This window comes from Ranitomeya imitator, chromosome 5, assembly GCF_032444005.1.
Source record: "Ranitomeya imitator isolate aRanImi1 chromosome 5, aRanImi1.pri, whole genome shotgun sequence".
Lineage (NCBI taxonomy): Eukaryota > Metazoa > Chordata > Amphibia > Anura > Dendrobatidae > Ranitomeya > Ranitomeya imitator.
In genome coordinates this window covers 439,130,438-439,147,149 of record NC_091286.1, presented here as the reverse complement: position 1 = coordinate 439,147,149, position 16,712 = coordinate 439,130,438, and the positions used below count along the sequence as shown (strand labels likewise).

At 45.9% G+C, this 16,712-nt stretch overlaps 1 protein-coding gene across 1 annotated transcript in view; it reads left to right on the top strand.

The window, feature by feature from the left end:
- The window catches only part of LOC138638119 (probable cation-transporting ATPase 13A5), a 611,270-nt gene that overhangs the window by 161,156 nt on the left and 433,402 nt on the right, over positions 1-16,712 (top strand). Inside the window, exons 14-15 of the mRNA XM_069727143.1 lie at positions 11,709-11,859; positions 11,948-12,022. Of these exons, the coding sequence (XP_069583244.1) occupies positions 11,709-11,859; positions 11,948-12,022 (226 nt within the window). The remainder of the gene's footprint in view (positions 1-11,708; positions 11,860-11,947; positions 12,023-16,712) is intronic.

Sequence of the window (16,712 nt, the reverse complement as noted above, 5' to 3'; positions counted from 1 at the left end):
GATAAGCCATTTATAATGGAGGTGGATGCCTCTTCCGTTGGTGCTGGAGCAGTCCTCTTCCAAAAGGATGCTCAAGGTCGGAAGCATCTGTGCTTCTTCTTCTCCAAGACCTTCACACCAGCGGAGAGGAATTATTCCATCGGGAACAGGGAGTTGCTAGCGATGAAATTGGCTTTCTCTGAGTGGAGACATCTCTTGGAGGGGGCTTGTTTTCCCTTTCAAGTTTTTACAGACCACAAAAATTTGCTATATCTACAAACGGCCCAGCGGCTGAATTCTCGCCAGGCTAGATGGTCCCTGTTCTTCTCCCGGTTTTATTTTACTCTCCATTTTCTCTCCGGGGAGAAGAACGTTCGTGCCGACGCTCTCTCTCGCTCCGTAGTGTCATCTGAGGAGGAGGAGGAGGAGCCTCGGCTTATTGTCCCTTCTGAGAGCCTGAGAACTGTAGCTCCGGTTTCGCTAGAGTCTGTGCCCCCGGGCAAGACTTTCGTGCCAGCTAACTTGCGACCGGAGGTTCTGTCTTGGGCTCACTCCTCCAGGGTGGGTGGGCATTTTGGGAGCAAGAGGACATCTGAGCTTTTGGCGAGAACATACTGGTGGCCACATATGGCCCGAGATGTCAGGGACTATATTCAGGCGTGCGTTTCTTGCGCCCAGAATCGGTCTCCTCGGCAACGGCCTGCTGGGTTGCTTTACCCTCTACCGGTGGCAGACAGGCCCTGGGAGATGGTCGGGATGGACTTTGTGGTGGGCTTACCCAAGTCGCGTGGCTGCTCCATTATTTGGGTTGTCACCGACCATTTCTCTAAGATAGTGCATTTGGTGCCGCTTCCTCGGTTACCTTCAGCACGGTCCTTGGCGGTGTTGTTCATTAAGCACGTTTTCCGATTGCATGGTATTCCTGATAAGATTGTCAGCGATCGGGGTCCCCAGTTCGCGTCTCGGTTTTGGAGAGAGCTCTGCCGTTTACTCAGCATAGAGTTAAACCTCTCCTCTGCATACCATCCCGAGACGAATGGGTTGGTGGAGAGAACCAACCAGACTCTGGTGACATATTTGCGTCATTTCGTCTCTGCTCGGCAGGACGACTGGACATCTTTGCTACCTTGGGCGGAATTTGCCTTGAACAACGCCGTAGTCGATTCCACTGGTCAGACTCCTTTTCTCCTTAATTACGGCCAGCATCCGCGTGTCCCTGTGCCCATGCCTGTGTCATCCACTGATTCTAGGGTGGCAGACTGGGCGGTGGGGGCACGTGACATCATGATGCCATCCAGGCCTCCAAGGAGAGAATGAGGGTTTCGGCTGATACACACCGGCGCCCCGCTCCGGTCTTTGCTCCTGGCGACTTGTTGTGGCTCTCCGCCCGTAACATCAGGCTGCGAGTTGAGTCCACTAAGTTTGCTCCTCGCTACATTGGCCCGTTTAAGGTTCTGGAACAGGTCAACCCTGTGGTCTACCGTTTAACTATTCCTCCACGCCTTGGTATCACCGATACTTTTCATGTTTCCCTCTTAAAGCCCGTTCGTTTGTCCCGGTTTTCTGAGTCATCTGCTGGGACATCGGGTTCATCCACGGATGAGTTTGAGGTGAATGCTATTGTGGGGTGCAAGGTGGTACGTGGCAAGAAATTTTATCTGGTGGACTGGAAGGGTCACGGCCCAGAGGATAGAACCTGGGAGCCTGTGGAGCACATTCGGGCTCCGCTGCTTATTGCAGCTTTTGAGCGTAGTGAGGCTCAAGGAGGAGGGGGCCCTAGGAGGGGGGGTAATGTTAGGAGTCGAGTTTCCTCTGCTGCACAGGAGGAATCTCAATCCGTGTCTGCTGCGGTCTCCCATTCTGCATCGGCCGCAGTGGGGTCTGCTCAGCGGAGGCGTCGCTCCCAGCGTCTTGCTGGGACTGATTCTGTGCAGAGGGTTACTACTGCCTTTTCTGGCTCTCCTGTTGTACCCTGCACTGATCTGCGGCGAGCGGGCTTCTCTGGGACTATGTCCTTATTTTCACACACTGAGCATGCCCAGGGCGGGATCTCCCGTTGGAGATCGAGGGTCACATGCTCAGGTACTGCAGCACATTCCATTGGTCCTCCAGGAAGGTCCTGAAAGGGCAAAACTTCGGTAGCAGCTTCCTGTGCTGCAACTATATAAACTGCGCATGACCGCACGGCCATGCGCTAGTATTGTCTTGTAAATATGTGTGTGTGTTGTGAGTGAAAGTCGCTCTTTAAATAACCCTCCCTACTGGATGTCTGTTCGCGGAAGATGTATGTTTGCTATCTAGCGCCTGACTTATCCAACAGCACGTAACACACATTACAGCTACCAGCTGCTGTGTCCGCCAGTACGGCGCCGTGCGCTTGCTCTGCGCTTTCCTGACCCAAGCCTGGGTGGTTAGTGGCGTCCGTCAGTGCGGCACCGCACGCACTCTTGTGCCTTTATATTATTATTTATGTTCCTCTGACACCCCAGTTGCGGTGTCGAGCGCATGGGGTCTTCTGAACTCAAACCCTCAGTCTCGGGTTTGAGATTAGTGACTCCTTGCTTGCGCTCTATGTGCGGTACCGCGGTCTTGTGACGCAACAGGGTCGCTTCCTTCACACAGGGTGAAGTTAACCCATGTGTGTATTCTTATAGTACCGCCATATAGTCCGTTTTTACTAGCAGCAGGGTTCTTACCTGCACGGTGGACCTCGGACTGCGAACGCACCTAGTTCCATTTCATCTTGTACTTGGTGCGTTCCGCCAGTCCTTAACAAGGAGTACACAGGTGGCATTGCTTTGTTCAGTGGAGGACAACTGTAATAAGTGGCTGACACAGTTAGTAGACACAGGGGTCGGCTCCTCTGCTGAGTAGCAGACAGTGGTAGTTGGCGCGAAGTATTAATTGTTCTAAATGGAGGCCAGGACCCCTATATATTTTTACTATCATCTATCATTTCAACAATTTTGTATTGGCAGTGCCATTGAAGGATTTAACAGCGCAGACTACACAGTGGTGGAGCAGGGAGAGGTAAGTTTTGCAAGTGGTAGAGCACTGTTCGAGCTGAGGGGGAACACTCTCTCGTGGGCGGCGGTACTGGCACAGGGCCCCTTATATTACGACGGTGTGTCTGACGTTGGTTGTGCACCACCACCATCAGAGACACTTCATTGTACTATGAGGGACCCTGTGCCAGTGCCGTCGCCGAAGATTGGGCACACCCACCTGTCCAGGCAAACGGCACTCGCACGGGTGCTTGTGCCAAGTGGTGACCACGGGCCTGTGGGGGGAGTCAGCCCATTTAGGGAGGTATAAAAATGGCCTATGGTGGACATTCAGCAGCTGCAAATTGAGGAATTGGAGCAGTCAGTAAGAGGAGGCCAAAAGCAAGACATTTTTCAGGCAAGCTACGTGTCAGCAGGGGAAGGTGGGGCAAAATAATTGGAAATCCATGATTGGTTCATTTTAATGAAGGTTAGATCATCAACATTTCAGGTAGCCAGATGTGTCCTTTTTTTGGTCAGTATTGAACCAGCAGCACTGAAGACTCTTTCTGATAGCACACTAGAAGCTGGCCAAGCGAGCTCCTGTAATGCATATTCTGCCAATTCAGGCCAGGTGTCTATTTTGCCCAGTAATCAAATGGGAATGACGGGTGATGGAGAACATCGATAAGGGAGGAAAAATAGTTCATAACCATACTGGACAAATGTTGTCTCCTGTCACTTTAAATCGATGCAGCAGTACCTGTTGTGTCTGCAGTCATTGCAAAATCACTCCACAACCTGGTCATAAAACCCCTCTGTCCAACGCCACTTCGGATTGTGCACCTCTAACACCTCTGCCATGTTGCCCCCTACAGCTCGTGTGAGAACCATCACCGCCACTGTGTGCTGGGAATGACTGAACCTAACGGTCTACAAGAGTTGCTTGTTTGGTAGCCAATATTTGCTCAAGGTTCTCATGTGGCATGATATTTTGTAATTTTCCTTTATATTGTGGATCCAGGAGGCAGACCAACCAGTAATCGTCATCGGTCATCATTTTGATAATGCGGGGGTCCCTTTTTAGGATACGCAAGGCATATTCAGCCATGTGGGCCAATGTTCCAGTTGTCAATTCACTGATTGTGCTGGGTTGAGGAGCACTTTCTTGCAAATCAACATCACTTGTGTCACGCAAAAACCCTGTACCTGACCTTGCAATGCCACCAGTTTCTATTGCCCCCTGAGAAGCATCCTCCTCCCATAAATATTCATCCCCATCATCCTCCTCCTCTTCATCCGCCACCTCATCCAGGAGAGTTCCCTGACTAGACAATGGCTGACTGTCATTAATGCTTCCCTCCTCCTCAGCTGAAGATGCCTGCTCCTTGATGTGCATTAAACTTTGCATCAGCAGACGCATTAGTGGGATGCTCATGATTATGATGGCGTCATCTGCACTTACCAGCTGTGTGCATTCCTCAAAACACTGAAGGACTTGACAGAGGTCTTGGAGCTTCAACCACTGCACACCAGACAACTCCATATCTGCCATCGAACTGCCTGCCCATGTATGTGTATCCTCCCACAAATAAATGACAGCACGCCTTTGTTCGCACAGCCTCTGAAGCATGTGCAGTGTGGAGTTCTACCTTGTTGCAATGTCCATTATTAGGCTGTGCTGGGGAAGATTCAGCGATCGCTGATGGTTCAGCATACGGCTGGAGTGTACGGGCGACCTGCGGATGTGCGAGCAAAGTCTTCACACCTTCAGGAGCAGGGCTGGTAACTCCAGATAATTTTTCAGGAAGCACTGCACCACCAGGTTCAAGGTGTGAGCCAGGCAAGGTATGTGTTTCAGTTCCGAATGGGCTATGGCAGCCATAAAATTCCTTCCGTTATCACTAACTACCTTGCCTGTCTCAAGATGTACACTGCCCAGCCATGACTGAGTTTGTTGCTGCAAGTACTCAGCCAGTACTTTCGCAGTGTGTCTCTTGTCGCCCAAACACTTCATTTGTAGCACAGCCTGCTGACACTTACCACTAGCTGTTCCATAATGGAACACCTCGTGTGCAACACTGGCAGCTGCGGATGGAGTGGTCGTGCGACTGCGCTCTGTGGATGAGCTTTCACTTCTGGAGGAGGAGGAGCAGGAGAGGTGGCGAACGCCTACAGCAAACTGTTTCCTAGACCGTGGGCTAGGCAGAACTGTCCCACTATGGCTGTCCCCTGTGGACCCTGCATCCACCACATTAACCCAGTGCACCGTGATGGACACGTAACATCCCTGGCCATGCCTACTGGTCCATGCATCTGTTGTGAGGTGCACCTTTCTACTGACTGATTGCCTCAGTGCATGGAAAATGCGGTCTTTTACATGCTGGTGGAGGGCTGGGATGGCTTTTCTCGCAAAGAAGTGTCGACTGGGTAGGTCATAGCATGGTACTGCGTAGGCCATCAGGGCTTTGAAAGCTTCGCTTTCAACTAACCTGTAGGGCATCATCTCTAATGAGATTAGTCTAGCAATGTGGGCGTTCAAACCCTGTGTACGCGGATGACAGGATGAGTACTTTCTTTTCCTAATGAGAATCTCTTGTAGGGTGAACTGGACTGGAGAGCTGCATATGGTGGAACTAGCGGGGGTGGTGGTGGACATGGCAGATTGAGAGAGGGTTGGTGATGGTATTCTTGATGTTGGCCTACATACAGTGTTTCCTACCAAGAACCTTGTGAGTCCCTGACTGCTTTGGCCTTGCGATGATACCTCCACATTTGCTGCTGGTGGTGTCCTAACCGTTGGGCTTACAGTGAGGGAAGCAATGTAACGTTGCTGACTACCTTCATTCTGAGCAGGTGCACCAACGGTAGGGGACGTTTGGTAGTTAGTCCAGGATTGCAAGTGCATGCTGGTTAAATGTCTACAAAATTTCCACACTACACTCTTCCTACTATGAATTACCTTTTCAGGCATTGCATGCTGTGCTACTTTCACCAGATGGCCATGCTGTCCTAAAACTGTTTTTGGTTTTGGCAAACATTTTTGGCCAGATACGGGCCTGCCAGATGAAAGCTGTTGCGACGTAAATGGCTGCTGCGGATCATCCTCCTCTGCTTCCGAGCTACTGGCAGCGGTACCCTCTTCCCCAATGGCTGCCAATCTGGGTCAACAACTGGGTCATCTATCACCACCTCTTCAATGTCATGTGCACCTTTCTCTGTGTCACAGTGTAAGGTGCTATAGCGTCCATGACGGGGCACCATAGTCTTATAAGGGTCAGATTATGGCTCAGTACACTGCGAGGGCAATGTAGTGATCTGAGTCAATGGAACAGCATAATAATCTAGCTGTGGCTGTGCATCTGTGCACTCCATGTGCGATTCATCTTGTAATGGGCTTTTAACAATTTCCCTCTCTAACCCAGGCACGGTATGTGTAAAGAGCTCCATGGAGTAAACTGTAGTGTCGCCTGCCGCATCCTTCACTTTTGGTTTGGGTGAAGGAAACAAGGAAGCAACTTGTTCCTGACCGGGAGCATCCACTGATGACTCGCTGCTTTTAGATTTCGAACCTCCTGAAGAGGAGGAGAAAGAGCTAGCGGCTGAGTCAGCAAGGAAAGCCAAAACTTTTTCCTGCTGCTCCGGCTTTAAAAGCTGTTTTCCTACTCCCAGATAAGGGAGCCTTCGAGGCCTTGTGTAGCCACACGATGACACTGGCTCAACACCTCGAGCCTTCGGTGCTATTTTGCTTTTCCCACTGCCACCAGATGCTCCACCACCACCACCACCATCAGAACCAGCTAGCAATGACCAAAATAACAACCATTATATGATACTGTAAAACAAGGTAGAAGGTGTATATAAACTTGTTGAGAATTTAAATCTCCCTTTTTTTGGGGGGAAACTGCAAAAAAACTCAGGCCCAGTGTATTACACTACACAATGTAAGTGGTAGAACGTGGCTGGCTGATATACGACAAACACTAACAGAACTGACGTAGATCCACTTAGTGCCAATTTAAATCTCCCTTTTTTGGGGGGGAGACTGCAACAAAACTCAGGCCCAGTGTTTTACACTACACAATGTAAGTGGCAGAACGTGGCTGGCTGATATACGACAAACTAACAGAACTGACGTAGATCCACTTAGTGCCAATTTAAATCTCCCTTTTTTGGGGGGGGAGACTGCACCAAAACTCAGGCCCAGTGTATTACACTACACAATATAAGTGGCATAACGTGGCTGGAATATATACAACAAACTAACAGAACTGATGTAGATCAACTTAGTGCCAATTTAAATCTCCCTTTTTTTGGGGGGAGACTGCAAAACAAAACTCCGGCCTAATGTATTACACTACACAATGTAAGTGGCAGAACATTGCTGGAAGATGTACAACAAACTAACAGAACTGTGACATAGATCCACTTAGTGCCAATTTAAATCTCCCTTTTTTGGGGGGGAGACTGCAACAAAACTCAGGCCCAGTGTTTTACACTACACAATGTAAGTGGCAGAACGTGGCTGGCTGATATACGACAAACTAACAGAACTGACGTAGATCCACTTAGTGCCAATTTAAATCTCCCTTTTTTGGGGGGGGAGACTGCACCAAAACTCAGGCCCAGTGTATTACACTACACAATATAAGTGGCATAACGTGGCTGGAATATATACAACAAACTAACAGAACTGATGTAGATCAACTTAGTGCCAATTTAAATCTCCCTTTTTTTGGGGGGAGACTGCAAAACAAAACTCCGGCCTAATGTATTACACTACACAATGTAAGTGGCAGAACATTGCTGGAAGATGTACAACAAACTAACAGAACTGTGACATAGATCCACTTAGTGCCAATTTAAATCTCCCTTTTTTGGGGGGGGAGACTGCAACAAAACTCAGGCCCAGTGTATTACAGTACACAATGTAAGTGGCAGAACGTGGCTGGAAGATGTACAACAAACTAACAGAACTGTGACGTAGATCCACTTAGTGCCAATTTAAATCTCCCTTTTTTGGAGCGGAGACTGCTACAAAACTCAGGCCCAGTGTATTATACTACACAATGTAAGTGGCAGAACGTGGCTGGAAGATGTACGATAAACTAACAGAACTGACGTAGATCCACTTAGTGCCAATTTAAATCTCCCTTTTCTTGGGGGGAGACTGCAACAAAACTCAGGCCCAGTGTATTACACTACACAATGTAAGTGGCAGAACGTGGCTGGAAGATATATAAAAAAATACAAGGGCTGTAGTACAATTTCAATCTCCCTACAATGATCTCAGGACAAGTATGGCAGCAATAAAAAGGACTGCTGCACACAAAAGTGTGGACAAATAAACAAGAGAACTGTGCAGAAAGGAGCAACAGGAGTTTTCCTTTTAAAAAAGCAGTTGGTTTGCACAGCGGCGTACAAACAGCAATGCAGCTATCAGGGAGCCTTATAAGGCAGCCTAATAAGCTACAGCGTTGATGCACAAAAATATAAACTCCACTGTCCCTGCAAAGAAAAGGTGGTGTTGGACAGTGGAAATCGCTACAGCACAAGCAGTTTCGGGGCTTAATCTTCCCTCCCTAACTATACCCCTTCTTCTGATGCAGCTGCAGGAACCTCTCCCTATGCTAAGATCGGCAGAAGTAAGATGGCGGTCGGCGTGCACGCCCCTTTATAGCCCCTGTGAGCCACAGAAAGCAAGCCAATCACTGTCATGCCCTTCTCTAAGATGGTGGGGACCGAGACCTATGTCATCACACTGCCCACACTCTGCGTCCTCCTTCATTGGCTGAAAAATGGCACTGAAAACGTCATACGAAACGCGACCTTGGCACGCTGTTCGCCGACCTCATGGCCGATCCCACACTAGGATCGGGTCGGGTTTCCCGAAACCCGACTTTGCCAAAAGTCGGCAATTTTTCAATTTGTCCGATCCGTTTCGCTCAACCCTAGCTTACGCTATTTGATCAAATTTTGTGCAAAGCATCTCTCAAATATTTTCCTAATGTTCAAAAGCCATTTTGCTATTCATATTTCATGTATTTCATCTTAGACATGATTTGGCACAATAGAGTGCAACCTTTTTTGTGTTTTGTGTATGGAGGTAGCTGCTCCTGGTATGCACCTATTCACACTAGTTTGGATGTGCCAGTCGTTTTTCTGTCATTTCTGTTAGCTTACTGACTGAGCACTCCTCCCGTCACCATGTGGTTTTTAATTACATCTAATCACACTTGGTTCCGGCCAACCCATATGTAGGTTTTGCTGACAGAGGTGTCCACATTCACCCAGGCATACAGACATGCACCTATTCACACTAGTTAGGATGTGCCAGTCATTTTTCTGTCATTTCTTTGTTGAACAAAAGGCATGTTCAGATGCGTGTACACTATGCTTAACAACATTTACAAACGCCTTTGCAATGCTGAGAGAATATATTGTGATCAGATGAGAGAAAAATTGAACTATTTGGATGCCATAATGCACATAAATTTGGAGATCAAAAGAAACTGTATAAAATGTTAAATACATTTCAATAAGTGTGCTAAATAGTGGTGAGCGAATGTGCTTGTTACTTGACTTTTCCGAGCATGCTCGAGTGTTCTCAGAGTACCTTGGGCGTGCTCGCAGCTGCATGATTTGCAGCTGCTAGACAACCTGAACACATGCAGTGATTGCCTGTTTGTTTGGGAATACCCACATGTATTCTGTCTGTCTAGCAGCCGCAAATCATGCAGCTGTGGGGACTCAAACCAAATCTACGAGCACGCCCAAGATACGTGGAGAACACACGAGCATGCTCGGAAAACTCGAGTAACGAGTACACTCGCTCATCAATAGTATTAAATACTTTTTCCTGTGTCATTTCTCATTATCACACATATCGTAGTCCATGGACATCTATAATTACTGCCATCTGGGGACAATATAGTGTCAATGGCACTTCTAGAAATATATTTAATTAGAAAATGTGTGACTTGTTCAATACTTATTTCACCATACTGCGTGTGTGCATATAAATATATATATACATTTTTTATTGATATATGTATATATACTGTATATACAGTGGGGCAAAAAAAGTATTTAGTCAGTCAGCAATAGTGCAAGTTCCACCACTTAAAAAGATGAGAGGCGTCTGTAATTTACATCATAGGTAGACCTCAACTATGGGAAACAAACTGAGAAAAAAAAATCCAGAAAATCACATTGTCTGTTTTTTTAACATTTTATTTGCATATTATGGTGGAAAATAAGTATTTGGTCAGAAACAAAATTTCATCTCAATACTTTGTAATATATCCTTTGTTGGCAATGACAGAGGTCAAACGTTTTCTGTAAGTCTTCACAAGGTTGCCACACACTGTTGTTAGTATGTTGGCCCATTCCTCCATGCAGATCTCCTCTAGAGCAGTGATGTTTTTGGCTTTTCGCTTGGCAACACGGACTTTCAACTCCATCCAAAGGTTTTCTATAGGGTTGAGATCTGGAGATTGGCTAGGCCACTCCAGGACCTTGAAATGCTTCTTACGAAGCCACTCCTTCGTTGCCCTGGCGGTGTGCTTTGGATCATTGTCATGTTGAAAGACCCAGCCACGTTTCATCTTCAATGCCCTTGCTGATGGAAGGAGGTTTGCACTCAAAATCTCACGATACATGGCCCCATTCATTCTTTCATGTACCCGGATCAGTCGTCCTGGCCCCTTTGCAGAGAAACAGCCCCAAAGCATGATGTTTCCACCACCATGCTTTACAGTAGGTATGGTGTTTGATGGATGCAACTCAGTATTCTTTTTCCTCCAAACACGACAAGTTGTGTTTCTACCAAACAGTTCCAGTTTGGTTTCATCAGACCATAGGACATTCTCCCAAAACTCCTCTGGATCATCCAAATGCTCTCTAGCAAACTTCAGACGGGCCCGGACATGTACTGCCTTAAGCAGTGGGACACGTCTGGCACTGCAGGATCTGAGTCCATGGTGGCGTAGTGTGTTACTTATGGTAGGCCTTGTTACATTGGTCCCAGCTCTCTGCAGTTCATTCACTAGGTCCCCCCGCGTGGTTCTGGGATTTTTGCTCACCGTTCTTGTGATCATTCTGACCCCACGGGGTGGGATTTTGCGTGGAGCCCCAGATCGAGGGAGATTATCAGTGGTCTTGTATGTCTTCCATTTTCTAATTATTGCTCCCACTGTTGCTTTCTTCACTCCAAGCTGGTTGGCTATTGCAGATTCAGTTTTCCCAGCCTGGTGCAGGGCTACAATTTTGTTTCTGGTGTCCTTTGACAACTCTTTGGTCTTCACCATAGTGGAGTTTGGAGTCAGACTGTTTGAGGGTGTGCACAGGTGTCTTTTTATACTGATAACAAGTTTAAACAGGTGCCATTACTACAGGTAATGAGTGGAGGAAAGAGGAGACTCTTAAAGAAGAAGTTACAGGTCTGTGAGAGCCAGAAATCTTGATTGTTTGTTTCTGACCAAATACTTATTTTCCACCATAATATGCAAAAAAAATGATAAAAAAACAGACAATGTGATTTTCTGGATTTTTTTTCTCAGTTTGTCTCCCATAGTTGAGGTCTACCTATGATGTAAATTACAGACGCCTCTCATCTTTTTAAGTGGTGGAACTTGCACTATTGCTGACTGACTAAATACTTTTTTGCCCCACTGTGTATATATATATATATATATATATATATATATATATATATATATATATATATCACTTTTTCTCTATCAGTTTTCAGGAAGCAGTGTCCATTACACCTGGTTGTTCTTTACCCTGGAGCCCGTTGATTGGAGCAATGGCCACTTGTCATTCATTGGTTCTAATGAATGGAAACATACACGGGGATCCGCTAGATATGAAGTTGTTTGAAGGAACCGGCTGGGTAATATTGATCCTGTGCCAGGAAATTTAACACATTAACACAGCAACATATTTTCTATGTCTTATTTACATTTGTTAATCTTTTTTAGCACCTTGAAGAATTCAAGGCAAGCAACAAATCTAGTTCATATTCTATTGTCACACCAGGACCACGAACACTGAATGTAAGCTGTCCTAAAATCAAATTACATAGATTTGTTAAGGCTATGTCTACATTTGCTATATGTGCTTCCATTAAGAGTCACTTGGTGTTGAAAGTCAGAAACCTCAATGGAACCCTGAGAGACAACATTATAAGTCACTAGGGACCATACTTTGGAACTCGCACATGCTATTAATCTGGCATTATTATACTGTAAGAAATAATCTTGAAATGAACAGAGATTAAAACACAGTTATCTGTCTCTTTCCACCCTAGACTTTAGCTAACTATTTTCTTAAATGTCCAAAAATGAGGCAGCACTCCATAGCAAATGTCAAAAAACGTGCAGGGTTTAATATACCCACATATTGTGGCGACGTTTCAGCTCGCAATGAGCTTTTTCTCATGAGAAAAGCTCATTGCGAGCTGAAACGTCGCCACAAAATGTGGGTATATTAAACCCTGCACGTTTTTTGACATTTGCTATGGAGTGCTGCCTCATTTTTGGACATTTATAAATGTGGATGATCGCTGGACGGAACATCTTGGGGCTTTGCACCTGAAGTTAAGTATTTCTGTGCTGTTCCTTTTCTTTTTTGGTATAACTATTTTCTTAGCTATTTAGGATCTGATGTCTACTTTACATAGCTAATATTCTGAAATATATTAAAATGTTGCAATTAATAAGCATGATTATTATAGTCTTAGACTGGAGTCACACCAGTGCATGGCATTGAATGCGAAAGCATCTGCTGCGATATACTAATGACCCTCGACTCCTGCTCTGCTGCGAGCAGGAGCCGAGCGTCATGCATCTGTGCTCTGAGCCTCAGAGTGGACTGGAGCGTAGTTGCAGAGGAGGTGGAGAAAGAAATTTCTCCACCTCCTCTTCTGCTGGCGTCGGTGTATATCGCACCGCACTCGGGTGGTATCCGAGTTTTGCACGTTGTGTCACTCGCACCCATAGACTTATGCCAATTCGGCATGAGAAATTAATCCCAGATCTAAGCTGCCACATAGAGTAACACTGGGCAGAGTGCTATGCCATTTTTTATCTTATAGCACTCGGCCTTGTTGTACAATAGTGTGACTCCGGCCTAAGAGTTACATCAGTTGGCAAGTAATTATAATGGATGTACCGTATCTAGTATAATGAGAAAGTAGTAATCAACAAGTCTGTAAGACACAATGGCTGATACCCTTAATGGGAATCTGACAGGCCCTAGCTGTATTATCTCAGCTGCGGCGATTCAGAAAAAAACTTACTTTAAGGCTGCCGTCACACTATCAGTATTTGGTCAGTATTTTACATCAGTATTTGTAAGCCAAAACCAGGAGTGGGTGATAAATGCAGAAGTGGTGCATATGTTTCTATTATACTTGTCCTCTATTTGTTCCACTCCTGGTTTTGGCTTACAAATACTGATGTAAAATACTGACCAAATACTGATAGTGTGACGGCAGCCTAACTCCTTCACAACGAGGCGAATTTCCATTTTGCGTATTCATTTTTTCCTCACTCTCTTCCGAGAGCCATAACTCTTTTATCTTTCTGTCCACATAGATGTGTGAGGGCTTTTTTTGCAGGATGAGTTGTACTTTTGAATGACACTATTCATTTTACCACATAGTGTACTAGAAAATGAGAAAAAAATTCCAAGTGGGGAGAATTTGTGAAAGAAAAGCATTTCTTTCTGAAACAGATTTTTGGGAACTATTTTTACGATGTACATTTTGTGGTAATAATGACCTCATAATATGACTCTGCTCATCAGACGATTACGGCAATATCAAGCATGTCCAGTTTTTTTGCTACTCTAAAAAATTCAGAAGTTTGCAAAACTCAACTTTTGGAGTTGTCACCATTTTTTGAGAACATTTAACTTTTTTTTGCAAACATTTTAATTCAGAACCATTTTTTTTATTTTCACAAGTGTAAAAACAGAAATGTAACCATAAATTTTGTTATGCAATTTCTCCTGAATACGCCAATACCCCATATGTGGGGGTAAACCACTGTTTGGGCGCACTGCAGAACTTGGAAGTGAAGGAGCGCCGTTTGACTTTTTCAATGCAGAATTGGCTGGAATTGAGATCGGACGCCATGTCACGTTTAGAGAGCCCCTGATGTGCCTAAACAGTGGAAACCCCCCACAAGTGACACCATTTTGTAAACTAGACCCCTTAAGGAACTTATCTAGATGTGTGGTGAGCACTTGAACCCCCAAGAGCTTCACAGAAGTTTATAACGTAGAGCCGTGAAAATAAAAAATCGCATTTGTTTACACAAAAATGATTTTTTCGCCCACAAATTCTTATTTTCACAAGGATAACAGGAGAAATTAGACCAAAAAAGTTGTTGTGTGATTTCTCCTGAATACGCCAATACCCAATATGTGGGGGTAAACCACTGTTTGGGCGCACCGCAGAGCTTGGAAGTGAAGGAGCGCCGTTTTACTTTTTCAATGTAGAATTGGCTGGAATTGAGATTGGACGCCATGTCGCGTTTGGAGAGCCCCTGATGTGCCTAAACAGTGGAAACCCCCAACAAGTGACACCATTTTGGAAACTAGACCCCTTAAGGAACTTATCTAGATGTGTGGTGAGCACTTTGAACCCCCATGTGCTTCACAGAAGTTTATAACGTTGAGCCGTGAAAATAAAAAATCGCATTTGTTTACACAAAAATGATCTTTTTGCCACCAAATTTTTATTTTTACAAGGGTAACAGGAGAAATTAGACCACAAAAGTTGTAGTGCAATTTCTCCTGAGTACGTCGATACCCAATATGTGGGGGTAAACCACTGTTTGGGTGCACCGCAGAGCTTGGAAGAGAAGGAGTGCCGTTTTACTTTTTCAATGTAGAATTGTCTGGAATTGAGATCGGACGCCATGTCGCGTTTGGAGAGCCCCTGATGTGCCTAAACAGTAGAAACCCTCCACAAGTGACCCCATTTTGGAAATTAGACCCCCCCAAGGAACTTATCTAGATGTGTGGTGAGATCTTTGAATGCCCAAGTGCTTCACAGAAGTTTAGAATGCAGAGTCGTGAAAATAAAAAATATATTTTTTTCCACAAAAAGATATTGTAGCCCCCAAGTTTTTATTTTCACAAGGGTAACAGGAGAAATTGGACCACAATAGTTGTTGTCCAATTTATCCCGAGTACACTGATGTGCCATATGTGGGGGTAAACCACTGTTTGGGCGCACGACAGAGCTCGGAAGGGAAGGAGCGCCGTTTTGGAATGCAGACTTAGATAGGATGGTCTGTGGGCGTTATGTTGCGTTTGCAGAGCCCCTGATGTACCTAAACAGTAGTAACCCCCCACAAGTGACCCCGTTTTGGAAACTAGACCCCCCAAGGAACTTATCTAGATGTGTGGTGAGAACTTTGAATGCCCAAGTGCTTCACAGAAGTTTAGAATGCAGAGTCATGAAAATAAAACCACAAAAAAGATTTTGTAGCCCAAGTTTTTATTTTCACAAGGGTAACAGGAGAAATTGGACCCCAAAAGTTGTTGTCCAACTTATCCCGAGTACGCTGATGCCCCATATTTGGGGGTAACCCACTGTTTGGGTGCACAGCAGAGCTCAGAAGGGAGGGAGCACCATTTGTCTTTTTGAGCGCAAAATTGGCTGTCGTGTTTGGAGACCCCCTGATGTACCTAAACAGTGGAAACCCCCCAATTCTAGCTCCATCCCTAACCCCAACACACTCTTAACCCTAATCCCAACCCGATCCATAATCCTAATCACTAACCCTAACGATAATCACAACCCTTACCCCAAAACAACCCTAATGTCAACCCTAACCATAACCCTCATCAAAACCCTAAATCCAACACACCCCTAATCCTAATCTCAACCCTAACCTCAAACCTAACCCTAATCCCAATACACCCCTAATCACAACCCTAACCTTAACCCTAATCCCAAACCTAACCCTAAGCCCAAGCGTAACCCTAATGCCAACACTAACCCTAATACCAACCCTAATCCAAACCCTAACCCTAATCCCAACTCTAACCCTAACTTTAGCCCCAACCCTAGCCCTAACTTTAGCCCCAACCCTAACCCTAGCCCTAAGGCTACTTTCACACTTGCGTCATTTGGCATCCGTCGCAATCCATCGTTTTGGACAAAAAACGGATCCTTCAAATGTGCCCGCAGGATGCGTTTTTTGCCCATAGTCTTGTATTGCCGACGGATCGTGACGGATGGCCACACGTCGCGTCCGTCGTGCACTGTATCAGTTGTGTTTTGGCGGACCATCGGCACAAAAAACGTTCAATGTAACCTTTTTTTGTACGTCGCGTCCGCCATTTCTGACCGCACATGCGTGGCCGTAACTCCGCCCCCTCCTCCCCAGGACATAGATTGGGCAGCGGATGCATTGAAAAACTACATCCGCTGCCCACGTTGTGCACAATTTTCACAACGTGCGTCGGTATGTCGGGCCGACGCATTGAGACGGCCCCGTACCGACATAAGTGTGAAAGAAGCCTAACCCTAAATTTAGCCCCAACCCTAACCCTAAATTTAGCCCCAACTCTAACCCTGAATTTAGCCCCAACCCTAACCCTAAATTTAGCCCGAACCCTAACCCTAGCCCTAACTCTAGCCCTAACCCTAGCCCTAGTCCTAGCCCTAACCCTAGCCCTAGCCCTAACCCATCCCTAACCCTAGCCCTAACCCTAGCCCTAACCCTA